The 16006-nt window shown below is 27.4% G+C and overlaps 4 protein-coding genes across 4 annotated transcripts; 1 reads left to right on the top strand and 3 right to left on the bottom strand.

Moving 5' to 3' along the window:
• Nucleotides 1-4441: 4441 nt before the first annotated feature.
• On the bottom strand, nt 4442-5825 carry OCT59_028437 (uncharacterized protein; the record flags this gene model as incomplete). The annotated part of the gene is made up of 9 exons (XM_066147286.1): nt 4442-4606; nt 4673-4719; nt 4772-4810; nt 4900-4930; nt 5039-5090; nt 5161-5168; nt 5354-5449; nt 5521-5671; nt 5737-5825. The coding sequence occupies 9 exons, from the start codon at nt 5823-5825 to the stop codon at nt 4442-4444; spliced, it is 678 nt and encodes a 225-aa protein (XP_065994009.1).
• Nucleotides 5826-7982: 2157 nt separating this feature from the next.
• OCT59_028436 (uncharacterized protein) lies at nt 7983-10264 on the bottom strand (the record flags this gene model as incomplete). Its single annotated transcript, XM_066147285.1, has 9 exons — nt 7983-8389; nt 8479-8655; nt 9132-9234; nt 9318-9405; nt 9478-9520; nt 9630-9640; nt 9778-9784; nt 9883-9912; nt 10156-10264. The coding sequence occupies 9 exons, from the start codon at nt 10262-10264 to the stop codon at nt 7983-7985; spliced, it is 975 nt and encodes a 324-aa protein (XP_065994008.1).
• Nucleotides 10265-13218: 2954 nt separating this feature from the next.
• OCT59_028435 (uncharacterized protein) lies at nt 13219-13780 on the bottom strand (the record flags this gene model as incomplete). The annotated part of the gene is made up of 3 exons (XM_066147284.1): nt 13219-13475; nt 13573-13657; nt 13778-13780. The coding sequence occupies 3 exons, from the start codon at nt 13778-13780 to the stop codon at nt 13219-13221; spliced, it is 345 nt and encodes a 114-aa protein (XP_065994007.1).
• A 632-nt stretch (nt 13781-14412) lies between these two features.
• Nucleotides 14413-14628, top strand: OCT59_028434 (uncharacterized protein; the record flags this gene model as incomplete). The annotated part of the gene is made up of 1 exon (XM_066147283.1): nt 14413-14628. The coding sequence occupies one exon, from the start codon at nt 14413-14415 to the stop codon at nt 14626-14628; it is 216 nt and encodes a 71-aa protein (XP_065994006.1).
• Between the last annotated feature and the right edge of the window lie 1378 nt (nt 14629-16006).

Raw genomic sequence — 16006 nt, 5'->3', positions numbered from 1 at the left:
ATTCTAGTCAGAATTAAATATGTCATATGATTTAATGAAAAAAATCTGAAAAAAAAGTATTATTAAATAAATAAATGATATTTAAAAATCAAATTATCTTTATCTTTGATACTTTAAATAGATTTGTAAAGTAAAGGAAAATATATATAGTAAACATTTTTAAAAAAATTTGTATATTAAAAATTTCTTTTTTTATATAAAATGTAAAATTTTAACATTATACAAAAAGGCAAAATATACATTTTCTTTAAAAATAAATATAATTAAAATAAAATTAAAATCATTATTTAATAATATATTATCCCTTAAACTGTAGGGGCTAAAATTAATTTAAAAAAATTTTGAATTTTTAAAATATCTTATGATCTAATGATCATATGAAATTTTTATATTATGAAAACCATAAAATAAAGTTTGTATAATCTAATTTAAATTTGTTAAATAATTAAAATTTAATAAATTATAAATTGTTTAATTAAGAAAAAATTCTTATTAAATATATAAGTTAATTTAACTACTAATTTGAATATTTTAAAATAATATATAATATATAATATATATACTATATATGTGTAATTATATATTGACAATAGGAAATGCAAATTGATGTTTATTTAGAAAATGGAATTACTAATGACCATTAAAAAAAAGAAATTTCTAAGAAATCATTATTATTAAAAAGAGAAAGTGAAGGAAAAATACAAAAATGATAAAAATGATAAAAAAAAAGTCTTTTTCTAAGACTTGTTAATTTATTTTAAACATTGTTCTTAAATAAAAAATACAATTTCTAAAGTAGAAGATTTAAACATAATAAAAAATATATGATCTTAACCAAAATCATTCAACAAAAAAATTTTTTCACATATTAAAAAAATTAATTTATATAAGATATTTATATATATATTATATAATTTTATTAAAAAGTTTATGTAAAAAAATTAAAAAAATTTTTAATAAATATAATTTTAAAAGAAATATATAATATGTATTTTTATTTATTTTTTAAGTTTACTTAAAATATTAAAATTGATTATTTTAATTTATTTAACATTTTTTTTTTATTAAATAACTAACATAGAAAATTTACTTTTTTGGAAATCTGTATTTAAAATACTTTGTATACAAATAGAAATTATCTAATAATAATATTAATTAGAATTTAAAAATAATTTAAAAATAATCAATTGCTTTCTTATTTTTAATTGTTATCAACTGGCTGTAAATTTAGAAAATTATATTAAGTCTATCTTATACAAGACTCTGGACATTTTTTATATAGATCATAACTGACTTTTTGCCAAAAAAAAGGCCCAATTTGCTCTTTTTTTATTTTCAGTTTTTTGTAATTATTTTAGCATCCAGTGATCTGATTCATGTGATTTTTTTTTATTTTGTAGAGCTTAATGAGAACTACAAAACCAAAAATATTCGCATAAATTGGACTATTGAATGCCAAGATAATTGCAAAAAACCTTTTTTTTTTTGAAATTTAGGGTTAATTTGTGAAAAGTCAACCTCCAAGTTGTATATGTGATATTTGGGATCCTCTTTATACCATGATAGTAATACAAAAATTAATGAAATAATTTCTGCAAAATTTTAAAAATATTTTAAATTTTTTTAAAAAAAATGAAAATGAAAATGAAAAATTACATTTTAAATGAAAAAGAAAGTCTGTGTTATGTTACTTGACGGAAATAAATTATAAGCCTTGTTTGACGATTTTGGTAGTGAACAAAATGCACAGCATGCGAAATAAATTTATTAGATAATACTGGAATTAGTTTAGAAAAAAAAACAAATTAAATATAATCTTAATAGGATAACTAATTATTATTATTATTATATAATAAATTTCTTAATAAATAATAAATTAAAATTGCATTTTTTTTAAAGTAGAATAATAAATTGAAATTTAAGCTTTTAAAGATTTTAATAAAATAAGATTAAAATTTCTTCTTTATATTGTGAATATTTATATTATAAATATTCTGTATATTAATATAATACTTATTTAGAAAAAGATGAATAGCAATTTGCTAATAATAAGTAATTAGTAAAAAAAATAAATTGAAAATATTAAAATATTACTAGCAAAATTCTATTATTATTACACTTTTTGCTAAAATCTAGTTATAAGGATTTTAAAAGTACATTAAAATATTTAAACTAAAACTTAAATCAATAATATAAAGCTTGATAATAACATATTCAAATAATATATTATTAAAAATATTAAAAAAAACAAGTTTATATGGAATTGGTAATAAATATATTTATTATATCTGTGAGCTTATACAAGATTTCATAGTTGAATATATCTTTCAAAAAGAAACAATAGAAATATTTACAAATATAAGATGAATTAGTTGCATAGAGCATTTTAAAAATAATCCATCAGTTATAAGTAGTTTTCTGAAAGAGTTAGATCAAACCTGGGTTATTAATCTAACTTGTATTTAGGGGTCAGGTTAGGATCATATGATTTGATGACCTGTAACCTGCATAAACTCAACCTGACCCGTCAAGTCAAGTTATACCTTACTTTGATCTAGCAACCCGAATCTTTTATTATAATTTTAACTAAAAATTAATTTTTTTATATTAAATACAACTTGACGGTCAAATCTAGATTATTTGAATCAGACTATAATTGGATCAAGTCAAATCTGAGTCATTACTTCTACACTCAAATCAAGTTTGAATACACCTCAAAATCCAACTTCTTTGGAATACTAGTTATAGGATTTTTTTACTAAAAAAAATGTATTGCTAGTATTTTTAAGAATGAATATATGATGGATTTTGTAATTTTAATCCTGGTAAAATAGAATTTTTTTATAATGAAAAAGAAATTGTGTTTTTAAATGAAGAGAAATATGTGTTTTATATAGCCATTCCAATCCTAAGGGAGAGTAATTTTTCTCCAGTATTTGGTTAAAGTTAAAACTAAAATTATCAAAATATAAGGATAAATTGAAAATAATGTTCATATGAATTATACATAAAGGTGATACAAATCTATTAGTAACCCATTAACTAAAAAAATGATAAAATTATGAAATTAATCCTAATTATACTTGGGTAGCAACTGGATTTGTGAATGTTAATACAAATATTGATAGATATCTAAATACTGTAATCACAAATAATGATCACACTCAGTCTCAAATCATTAAAATTGAGGAATAAACTATGAATCTGATGAGAATGAAGAACAAAAAAGTGCTCAAAGGGGAAAGAAAGAGGCTAAAGAACAATCAAAGAAGGGGAAGAGGAAAAGGGAAAGACCAACAAACAATAAAATTAGTAAATATAAAATGAAATGGAAAGGATGAAAGGTAGTCAAAAAGGATATAGCCAAATACTCTGGAACACAATATAACATAATAATGTCCTATAAGAAGGAGGAAGCATCTCATAAAATGAGTGAGTTACTATATATTCCATAATGCCTAATGTTAATTCTTTTGCATTTCAGTTATCTCTTATGCTTCTGTGATTTCTAAAATAAATTAACCAATTTCCTCCGTTTCTACATTATGTTTAAATTTCCATGTATTTCATAAATTTCATAAAAATTATATTATGCAAGAGAACTTGAAGTAATTTCGGATCTATTACAAAATTCCGGAGCAAAAATTAGCCAAAGGGCAAAACAAAACAATATTTCTTTCTTATAAATCAGCATTTAGATTTGATAAACGTTTTCGCCCAGGCATGTGACACATACAGATGACGATTTTCTGGTGTATATTTCGATTATGTAAAGGCAACTTTGATTTACTTACACAAGGCGTATAAGGGATTCACTAACCAGTCTCACCTTTTTATAAATTCGCAGTGGGTCATCCAAAAAACTGATCAAACAGACGCTCCTTAGGAAAATTTGATGCGATTAACAAGGGAACAAGGGATATCGAATTCAATGCCTCGGAACAAATAGATACATATGATTTCGAGCCGAGTTTGCCCTATATCATGTGGTAAATGTGAAGACTCGTTACGATACCGATAAATTTTAGGTTATAAAAAACCGCGACATTTTGTCCCGATAAGTTGTATGTAAAAATTTTTTTATTAATACAAGCAAAAATAAATACAAAAGTTCAGGTCTCTGCCTGTGATACATGATAAAGTTACTACGTATCCCTATCTTGGATACATCTTGAGAACTTTGTAAAATCCAAACACAATTGCTACTATGAATTTGGTCATATGATTCGTTCTGAAAATTTGATTCAAATAAACTAAATAAATCTCTACAAATATAAATTTTGTTATACATGGTGCGATTTTAGCTTTAAGTGAATACATGTATTGTATATTTGCAATTTTCTTATTTTAATAAAATGTATTTTTAGAAATATAATTTCTACTTTTTTTGCATTAAAGATTTGTTAAAGCCACTATGCTAGAAAGTAATAAAAATTAAAAATTAATTAAAAGCTAAAATAATGTAACTTGACTTTTTTCGAGGAGAAGTTTGATTGTCTGGCAAATCATTATCAGATCTTGACCTCTTGCTCTGTTTATTTCTTAAAGCTTCTTTCAAATTATTGCATTTTTTATTTGATAGTTCTATATTTTGCTTAATACGAAGCTAGAGAAAATAATAGAATCATAAGAATAGGCAGATAATTTATTGTAGGAATGTCTTTAAACTTACCTTGGCAACAAGGACTTCGTGAATTAAAAATATTAGATCTTCTACATCTAATAATGACGATAGTACCCGTATGAATGATTTTTTCGAAATCGGTATAACCTGCTGAGAGGTCCATGATGTCTTGTTGTAAATATTGCGCTTGATAATTAATAAGGATACAGTATGTTAGAAAGGTATATGGAACTATATTACAAAAAACGTTTCTTACCCGAATGTCCTTTCATTACCTATGGCATATCTGATAAGTATTTCGTTCCACTTTTTCCCATAAAAAGTTTTCCCTCTTCACTAACAGCATATTCTTCGATTGATGTAATCTCTAAATTCCATCACACTTCCTGCCAATTTTAGACCTTGTTTTTGCACTTTCTCTTGCTTTATTTTTCGTTCTGATGATGCAAGTGAGCATCCTTCCCCCCTGAAAAAATTGGTCACAACATAATTATACTGATAAGTGAAAATTCAAAAAAATACATTAAATAACTTACCGGATAAACTCAACAGTGTATAAATAAATAAGGCATGAGTCAATGATTATATTCCATATATTAGAGTTGAACTATCCCTTCAAGCGTGCTCGAGTAAAATCTCCAGATCTCAATTCATATCTAGGCTGACAAATAAATACAGGTCAACAATTTCATTAAAAATATGATTGGTTACTCACAGGTTAGCAAAAACTTGATAGACATATTGATAATCAAAGTGTTTTTTAGGATCATATGGAGTCATGTCTATCTCTGCATTAATTTTATCCCGCATCTTTGAAATATCAGTCTATAGAATGAAAAGGATGTTATTATTGAATACAACATTCTCATTGTACTTGCAAGAAAGATGATACTCACTTCATTAAATGTAACAAGGTATTCCATTAGCCCATCCTCTAATTCAGGGTCAGCCATAGCATTGTATGTCTTGATATATTCTTGATCTTCTTTATTAAACAATTTCATTATACTTCCGTTTTCGATATCAAGAATAAAACTATGTGATGGACTGGTAAAAATATTAGATTAGCAGATCATAGCTTATGATAATAGATACTTTAAACTTAACACTACCATTCACAAGGGAGATCCTTTGTATAATTAAAATAATTACCTTCAACATAACTTCCGGATGGAAGCTTCCATTTTATATCATTGCACATTACGAGATAGTTTTTTTGAAATTCTTGAAACTGACGAATATCTACAACATCATTGCTGACCTTCGATTCTGACTGTAGTAACGCATCATTGCTCTTATTTTCATTATCACTCTTATTTTCATCATTATCTGATTAATCGTTATCAATTCTTGGAGAAACATTTGGGACGAAACGTCATTGATCTGTAAAAAACCAATCAGAATAAGAAGAAAAGCACTAGCAATCGACAGAAATTGGCCCGCATGTGAGATTCTTCAAGATATTGTAGGGTCAATTCTTGCAGTCCTTGATGCAATTATCGAAGGATTTGATGATAGAGCAGTAAGCTATTAAAAGAATTTACTCGTCCTACCGTAGTATCGCGTATGACGTTCCAGACTAGACGTGTTGTAACAAAGTCACGTGGTTATTCAATTCGACTGTGCGCATTTATTAGAGTTAACTGATCCATATTGAGATGTTGTTAATGGGAAGCAGTACGATGTTTTATGAATTTATAGCCATGGATACATGGATAAGTAAGCTCCATAGTATGAAAATGTGAGATTCAAGCTAAGGTTGCTTGCCTAAACCTCTCCAAAATCCTATGATTAATTTCTTTAAAATTTTACTATAGTTTATTATAGTTTTGCCAAGATTTTGGCAGTTTTAGCATTTATAATAAGTTTTGTCAAGTTTTGCTTTTTTTCAGAATTTTGTCAACTTTTTAATAAAACTTTCATATAGTTTTGGCAAAGTTTTGTTATTTCAGCATTTTTCTAGCTTAGCTGATCAATTATTTGATATTTCATCTTTTAAAAAAACTGATCAATTTAGTGTTATAGTCTTTGATGTTCTTGCATTTTTACTAGAAACCCATCTAAATATATATGCAAATCTTAAATATATTTCATTGCATCGTGAATATAAAACATTAAATAGTAAAAACAAATTCTTATAAATATATGTAATGAATATAAACCTTTAACAAAAAAAATTTATAAGATAATAAAAATACTTTGTAATTATTAATATCTAAAAACCATTTAGTAATTTTTTATTAATTAGATTTAGATGAAACAAACCTTTGAAAAATATTTGAACTTGAAGTAATTTATATTTTGTAACTTTATTTATATCTAAAAGATGAAGTTTAATAAAGGTAGTTATGTCTTCTGTATAACAAATTGGAAATTCATAACTCTGATTTCTATTAAAAAGTATTATGTATTTTGAAAGATTTTTTTTTTATTATAAGACAAACGGTAATTTTCAGGCTTTTTAGAATTTCATAAGTCTATTTTCTTTACACTTTACAGCAACTAACCAGTTTTTTTTTTCTTTTTCATTTTTCTTTTATTTTGGTAAAATAAAAGAATATAAATAAAAAAAGATGGATTACAAGAAGTATATAATTAGTAATAGTATTATAAGAAAATTCACAAGTTAAAAAATAAGGAATTAGTTCTATTATTATTAGTTCAGAAAATCGACCCTGCCCATTTCGAATATTTATCAGACAAACATTTTTTATACATAAATTCTTTATCTTTATATAATTTTTTAATTATATAAATAAATTTATTTTTGGAAAAGAATTTTGGGTTATATTCAAAAAGTTTTTTAAATGGAATATTAGTTATTGCTTTTACTATCTTAGGAATTTTAAACTATATTTATGATTGTATTGGATTATAGAATAATACGCAATAATTTTATTGGTTATATAGCTGATTTAGTAAGATTATACTTTACTAAATTTGATTTAGCTAGAAATAAAAGGTATAAAAATATTGCAATTATATAAAGTCATTTATGATTTTACTTGTGAATTCAAGAATATTTCTATGCAGACATTATATGTAATTTGTGTAATACTTTATTTAATAAAATAAATTTTTACAGAAAATAGCAATATATACTGTAAACGGTTGATGGTATTTCAGTTTAGTTAACCATTTATAGTAATACAAGAATTTATTATAAAACTCAATCACCTATACTATGCGTCTTATATTTTTTTTTTTATATAATATAGCAAATAAGCATTAATTTATCATTAATAATATTAAAGCATGATATATAAAAAGTTACATCATATATTCAAGTAAACGTTCCAATTGAGCTTTCTCTTCACGAAACATATTCTCATCATAAGTTTGAATTGAAAATCCAAAATCAATCAAGCAAATACACATATCCTTTTTCATCAATCAAAATGTTTTCTTTATGAATATCATTATGAAGAATATTATACTCATGAACTTTTTTTAATGTCATAATGACTTTATTTTTTAGCCATTTATCTATCCTATGATGATTCAATAAAGTACCAACAATTGTCATTCCCATAACAAAGCTCATTCCATTTGCCAAATCACTATAAAATAATAATTTAGGAATATATATACCCTGAAGTTTAGCAAGAACTTTATAAATTTTAACTTCATTCAGAAATTCATCCAGACATTTAGATTTTTTTGTTAAATCAATACTTTTTAAGGCAATTGTTTTTCCACAGAATTCACACTCAAGTACCTTCTTATTATTTTCTCCAGCACTTAATAATCTATTATACTTAAAATCTTGATAGTTGAATCTTTGTACTTCTATGCTTTGTTTTCTTTGCTTTCATTTTTTTGATATATTTGAATATGATTGCTCAGAAGATAACCATTTGAAAGATTGGAATGATTGTTTGAAGAATGATTGTTTCTTTTTTTAGAAGGATTATGACTTGAATTAAGATCACCATCATCACAATTATCATGTTTAGGTTTTCGAAAAGGATATAAAGAGTCATCAGGTTTTTCAATGATTCTAGGATTAGAAGAATAAGTATTATTCTTAGCTAATTTGATTAGATATACATAGGACTTGAGGACTGATGGATGTATTGAATTATATTTAATATTCTCTGAAATGAATAGAATGTGACTGTAGCAGGTTGTTTCAAAGGAGGAATTTGCCAAGCTCTAACCTATATATTGACAGTTCCTTCCCTACTACTCTGCATTATTGACTATATTGACTAAATTGTTACTAGTACTTATTACTATTATTACTATTATTAATATTATTAATACTATTACTAGTTTTGCTATCTACCCATTTCATAATTAATGTTACTATTCTAATCTTTCATTATAATAAAAGTTTTTCACAGTTTCTTTTCCAACTTTTTCCCAGTAAGTTGACAAATTTCACGTCTAACAGTTTCAAACACATAATCCAAACTATCCCTTCCTCCTTTATTTGAATTAAAAACTTGTCTAAAATGGCTTCTTTTTTCATTAAGAGATAAATTGGTTGATGAACTAGAATTACTGACTGGTAGAATTTCCAGATGAAGAGCATCACTTCCACGTGATTGATTCAAAGCTTCAGATTTATTGGACACACTATTGGTCAAAATCAACACTTCGAGCGTCTATGTAAATTTGATTGATAGGATTTTTAATACCTGTGGTCTACATTCTTGTCTAAACTATTTTACTAGTACAATTTCCCAACATTAACTCTGATTTGATGATATCCTGGATAAAATAAAATGGTATCAAAAGTAATGAAAATGTTAACCTCAATAATAGTATTATACAATCTGAAAAAAAAAGAAAGGACAATGTGTGAATTATATTATTCCGGAAACAATCAAAATTGTAATGTTACTTACAATATTACAAAAGTATCAGATTTGATCTTCCCAGTGGACCTCACTTATTGTACAGTAAAATATATTATGCATCAAGTTAAACCCGTCACATAAGTCAAGAACAATACATCTGCTACTACACTTCACCGTATAAAACATCACTTGTTATAAACTAATACGTATACTATATAATCATTATTTATATTATGCATAGACGTGAAAAATAGACAAAATACAGTGAATCAAAAAAGATTCGGTTGATATACATACAATGCAAAAGACTATGTATGATTAACGTCCAATCATACTTAATTTACCGACCTGTCTACTACTTATTGTAGTGGTGAACGGAAATACTGCATTGCCTCAGTTGCTAAAAATAAGCAAATGAAAGATCAAGAGAAAGAATTGCATAGTGAAAAATACATTGCCAAGAGTATCGAGAAGGTGAAAGAGCTAGAGAAAAAAATTGTATAGTAAAGAGTGCGTTGCTGAGGGTATCAATTTTGTTATTGAGACAAAGACACTGGCAGGGATGAAGATAAATTTTCCTGCAATTTAGCAACAATACTTGCAAGAGAACATGAGATAGTTGCAGTATAGTTGGAATTTACACCCGATGGCTGTATAGCTTACCTTTCTAAGAACTTTGCTTGGCTTCAGAACGATCTTGCATATATCAGCAGAATCACGACCCACTTGGAAAATAATTACATACTGTTTGACTAAGTTTGAATTTCGACTTGAAAAACTTAAGAATGATATAAAGAGGGGTCAAGAAGAAGTATGATGATGTTATTTCTTTCATGGGTTATACTTCAATCGATGCTAATAATATAGATACATTAAAAAAAAATCTAAACTGAATATCCGGTCTTTGTAACAAGTATTATAATGAATTCAAATTCAAAGAAGTTCCTATGTTTCATCCAAAATTTTTAAGACATATCAAGAAAGTGGGATCTTATGCTGGGTTTACGAAAGAAATTATAGTATGTGCGCGTAAGACAAAGTACAAACCCCTATTCTCTAGCTCTATTATCATAGATGATCAGCCATACTTTCGTGGAAAAATATTATCAGAAGGTTTGTTGATGATAATAACTATGAACGTTTCACAGATGAATGTTTGAAAGATGAACTTATAATGAAGATACCAACTTCAGCTGAATGGTGACGTTAAACGTTACATATATTTACATGACGAATTGAACATATTATGGACCAGAAAATTAGGAATAGGGTGTTTATTACAGTATCTAAAAAATGTTGTTGAACTATATATTGATTTGGTACAAAAACAAGGATATAAAGTAATCATTTCCGGAAAGCTATAGTGGATGGAAACTTCCACATGTATCAGATAACAACTTTAAAATCAGATCCCTGAAACATATGCTAGACATCTTGACCGAATCATAGAGAAAAAGGTAATACAAAATGCTCGTAGTATAACGTCAGATTCTGATAATTCTGGAGATAGTACTGATAATCTTGATGATGTAGACTATGATGGTATACCAAGTATACAGAATAAAATTTGAGTAGTGGAAGGAAGCTTCTTCATAAAAAATGAGTTACCTAATGATATTTTTTTTGCTACATATTTTATAAATGTTGAAATAAATTAGCCAATTCTCACATAAATATTCCATTTAAATATCTACGCTAAAATTTCTGTAATATTAGTTTATATATCATTTTAAGATTTTTAACCAATTCACGCCTATATATTCGTGATGTGCCAAACTTTGCAGCCAAATTTAGCGATGTAATTAAAATCATGAGAACTTTGCAATTGAAAAACGTATTAACGATTATTATTTTCTAGACAAATATTGAATGTGTTAAATGATAATAATCGGGACTTTGCTCGTAATATATGACAAATTTTCTATGCTAATATCCTGATTTCTGAAGTGTTAACTCAAGACACATGTCTATCCTAATTATCTATTTTTACTCGCTTTCCATCAACCAATGATGATTTCTGCTGAACTTGATTTGCCCAAATAATTTCTTGATAGGCCCGACTAGGTCATCACGGGATAATGATGGGTAGTTGATAGGTAGAGGTGTAGGCGTAAGCGAATACAAAAAAACTTTGATCTTCCCATCACCATTATCATTCCTATCTCCAATACCACTTTGAACTTTTGTTATTACCCAGTCAACACTCCTTATTGATTTTGTAACGTCAAAGTTTTTTTATCTTGAGCAGTTCCATTGATCAGATTTTCGTGATCAAGTTAACGTAATTCCTATTCCAAATTCGATTCTTGGGCCAATAAAAAATGAGGCCTAGTTAGCGATTACTTTTATCCGCCTTGTATAAGTAAAATAAAAAATTGAGCAATCCATTATCAGTCTGATTATGCATTGATCCCTTCCATATACGCTAATTGAAAATATTGTCCATAAATTTCGGACATATTGAGAAAATAATCATGCAAATTGGTGCAGTGCTAATTTTGTTGTTACATGCCTTAGTGTAGTATAGAAAAAAAAATAGGACAAATTCAAAAATTATGGAACTTAAGAAAGAATCACAACAAGACAGAGTGGAATGGTATGAAATGAAATACTGTATAAAGGTAAGAAGTATTGTTAGATGAATTGCATGTCGGAGTATGTTGGTGGAAATCGATTATAATCAACATCTTTCACATGATTTATTTTAGTTGGAGTGATATAGATAAACACCAGAACATATGGTTTCATATAGTGAATAGTATAGAGTAGTGGGAAAGAAGCTCGAGAAATTCTTCCCTTTAAATGACTACTCCGTTATATAATCAACGAAATCAATAACTGTACACAATAATTTTTCGCTTGAGAAATTTTCAATGGTTTGTTTATTAAGTCATCAGTATAATACAATAACAATAAAGAAGTTAAAACTTATTATATTTAATGCATAATGCGTTATTGCTTTATGTTATCAGAACATTATCTGCTTCTTAGTTCCATCTAAGTATTTCTGTTTTCTGTATGTTTTAAAACTTTCATATAAAAAATATAAGCGAATTTCATTCCTTTGATCCAAGATATCCTTAACTTCCTTTAACTTTTCTTGCTTGATCCCATGTCTGTCGGCAATAGTGATTCGAAATAGTTTATTAGGATGAATATAACTATCTATACTTTGATAATTTTTGGCAACTGGCTGATAGTAAATTCCTTCGCTAATGTCAATATTCTTGAACCTCTTCTTTACTAGTTCTTCAATATCACATTCGCTTCATTAGATTGCTGTCCAAGATAGCGTACCAAAAATTCCCCTCTTTTGCATGTGACTACATTTCAAACATCTTCCCACAAAGAACTGCCATCCCCGCAAGTCCCTTGAATACTCAATAAAACTGTGTAAATCTTCAATGTGATCTTTTTGAAATTTCTCTAAGCACATATTTTTCCACGAAATTAGATGTAAAGGTGCAGATTGCTTTGGTGTATGAATTATCTCCGTATCCTCATTTGTTTTATGTGAATTAATTTATGAGAGAAGCCATCACCTAAGAAGTGTTCGCCCTGAACTCTGAGCAAACTTTTTAAGCCTGTGCGCCTTCAATCCTCAATTTAATTTTATCTGGTGTCATCTCAATATAAAAAATCCATCTTGCAACCCCTCCATACTAAATCAAACTTTTCCTTGATGGAATTATAATTAAATTCTTTATATAGATCCAATTTCCCAAGGTAGGTGGCATGTAAAATATTTCGCTCTTTTGTGCTTTGGTAAATCTTTCAATGAATTGCTTCTTAGGCCATAATAAACTTTCCAATTAAATCATGATTAAATTTGGGCATTACACTATCAATGATACACCATACGTCCTTTTTTTCTGCAATTTGTCTATATACTGTAGTGTCTATATGTCTATCATTATTTTCTACCTTAAGTAGATCACCATTAGGAGAAATACGTGTCGCGAACCCTTCATAATCGATCAGAACTGACTTGTTCCGTTTAATAAGCTCCACTAACATTAGAATTCCGAAGTATGATTTGCCAATACCTGGGTTTCCAGTGATGCAAGATCGGTTCAATTTATTAGCATTGATACCATTGAGTATAAAGTCACGCAAATAGCCGTAACGCTTTCGATTAAATACCTTTGAACTCATTAATGTAAATTCCAGTATTATTATTATCTTCAATATTTTCTAGTGCCTTCCACTTCTCGCCTCCTTCGATAACCTTCCATAGCGTTCATCGATTAGCCTTAATTGAACCTTTCATCATTCCCGTTTAACTCTTTTCATATCAATTTCTTGAGTTCAAAAACGGTGAGTTCGTCTTCACGGAATGTTTTATCACCATAGCGTTATTCTCTTTAGTAATGTGAATCGCAGACGATTCACAAAGAGGTTTAGTTAGAACAACAAAAAATAAAAACACATTCTGACACTATTATCTGCAAACACGAAAAACAAGAGTTAAAAACATGGTACAAAAAAAAGTTTTTCAGTAAAATACAAATGAAGACCTTTTTGGATACGTTAGGCTAGCGGGTAGAGACCTTTCTTCGATTTTCGTCTGTTCTTTGGTTGGCGAAAGAGTTTGTACCTAGGATGGCGAAAGATAGTTTGACGAGACATTTTGGTTATATGTCACATATTTATATTTCCATAAACTAACTGTCAGTAATTCAAACTTTGACCTTTTTCTTAACGAAAAATTTTTATCAATCAAAAAAAAAATCAGTCACATGATACGATGTCACATGAGAGTGCCGATCAAAATATTTCCTTGCAATGTTCCGTACTTCCGTACAAGACATTACACAAGTAAGGTAAGTTGTGGCTGTGCATTCGCAAAAAGGCGACTTCAGAGCTTGCAAACTAATATCCATTTTTCGTTCAGAAATTTCAGGGGATCTTATTGGCAGAGAACATAAACTTTTGGTGTGTTTTACTAAGGTCAATACTCATTTTATTCTATCCTGAATATCGATGCTGGGACAAATGGAAATTAGAGTTAATGTTGGCTATTCCATAATTTCTGACAGAACTTTAGGACGCAATAACTCATCATCCGGGCATCCGATTCATACGATTTTAACATCATTGGAATGCTCTCATCGCGCTCTTTCTAACAAGCTGAGAACTGCACGAATCCAATCACTGGAAGGCGAGATATTACATTCTAAATATAAGCTAGAATTATAACAGAGTTGACCAAAATTAACCGCTGTTACTGACATCCGACATTTGGAACTACCATGAAACCGAAAATGCACTGCAGATTTTATTGCGCCGACCGACATGAATTTTCTGCGACGAAAAATAAAAGGCGCCGATGCATGAGTAACTTCTTAGCAATAAAAAGGGTGCAGGGTTAGGCCGATAGGCGGACTATAAATAAGCAATAAAAAAAGCTGCAGAAGTAAAATAAGTGAATAACACATGGATAGTTCCTTAGCAACAAAAAGGTCGCTAACACCTGGCACATAATAGTCTATACAGACACATTTACAATCTGATAGATTAAAATAAATTACAATACTCTAACACATCAAGTGATAATATGTACCAATTAGATTATAATTGATATAATTGACTAATATCAGTAATATGTACCCAATTAGATTATAACATCACAGGATAGTTGATTAATATGTATCCAATTAGATTATAATTCTAGAACATTAAAATCTAGACTAAAGATGTATTAATATATTAATACGTTTTATAATTTACAAAGCTATTCTTAAAATTCAGAAAAAATACTAGTATGAGAACTCTTTATTTAATAAGTATTAGTTATATACTAATCTAGTAGTAAGTATATGGATGATGACGGGCAGATGACCCATTTATATACTAAACTAGGATCTTATCATCCTGGATATACTAATTGGTCCGCCAGTTTATGACTGGCGGAAACTGAAAATCCTAAATACCAATGGTGATAATAAATATATAACAAACTTTTATATATATGATATAAATTATTGTAATATCAGAAATATCAGATATGGCAATTTAAATCATATGATAAATTTGGCAGATCACTTAATCGTGGAAAAAAAAGAAATAATTTTGACCAGAATTATAAATTGTATCTTAAACAAGCGATTTATTAAGAATATCTTCTAATAAATATACTGTATATCGTATTACTTTTTAATACTATAAAAAAAAAAAATGAAATCACAAATCTTAAATCTTTTACTAATTTTATTAAATAAAAATCCGCTATGGAAGGTTTCATATGTTCTGTATATTCACTTGATCTAAAACTTTCTTATTAGTTAAAAATGGGATAAAACACAATATGAAACTATGAAACTAATCATTTTTTTTTTTTTTTGATAAAGTAAACAAAGAAAAATTTTTCACAATTTTTTTTTTTGTACAAAGAAAATAAAATAACCAATAATATTATAATCGGAGAAGCCAAAAAGGGAATAATTCTCTTCGGTTATAAGGAATTTTTTTTATAGACAAATTAATAATACAAATAATCTCTTTATTACATTACATAAAAAATAATCTCTTTTACTACATCCCACCTGACCTTATGAATTTTTATATCCGGATGTGT

The sequence above is a fragment of the Rhizophagus irregularis genome, chromosome 8 (assembly GCF_026210795.1).
Source record: "Rhizophagus irregularis chromosome 8, complete sequence".
In the NCBI taxonomy this organism is placed as follows: Eukaryota; Fungi; Glomeromycota; class Glomeromycetes; order Glomerales; family Glomeraceae; genus Rhizophagus; species Rhizophagus irregularis.
Note: the sequence above shows the minus strand (reverse complement) of the source record. Positions and strands in the feature narration are given on the sequence as shown.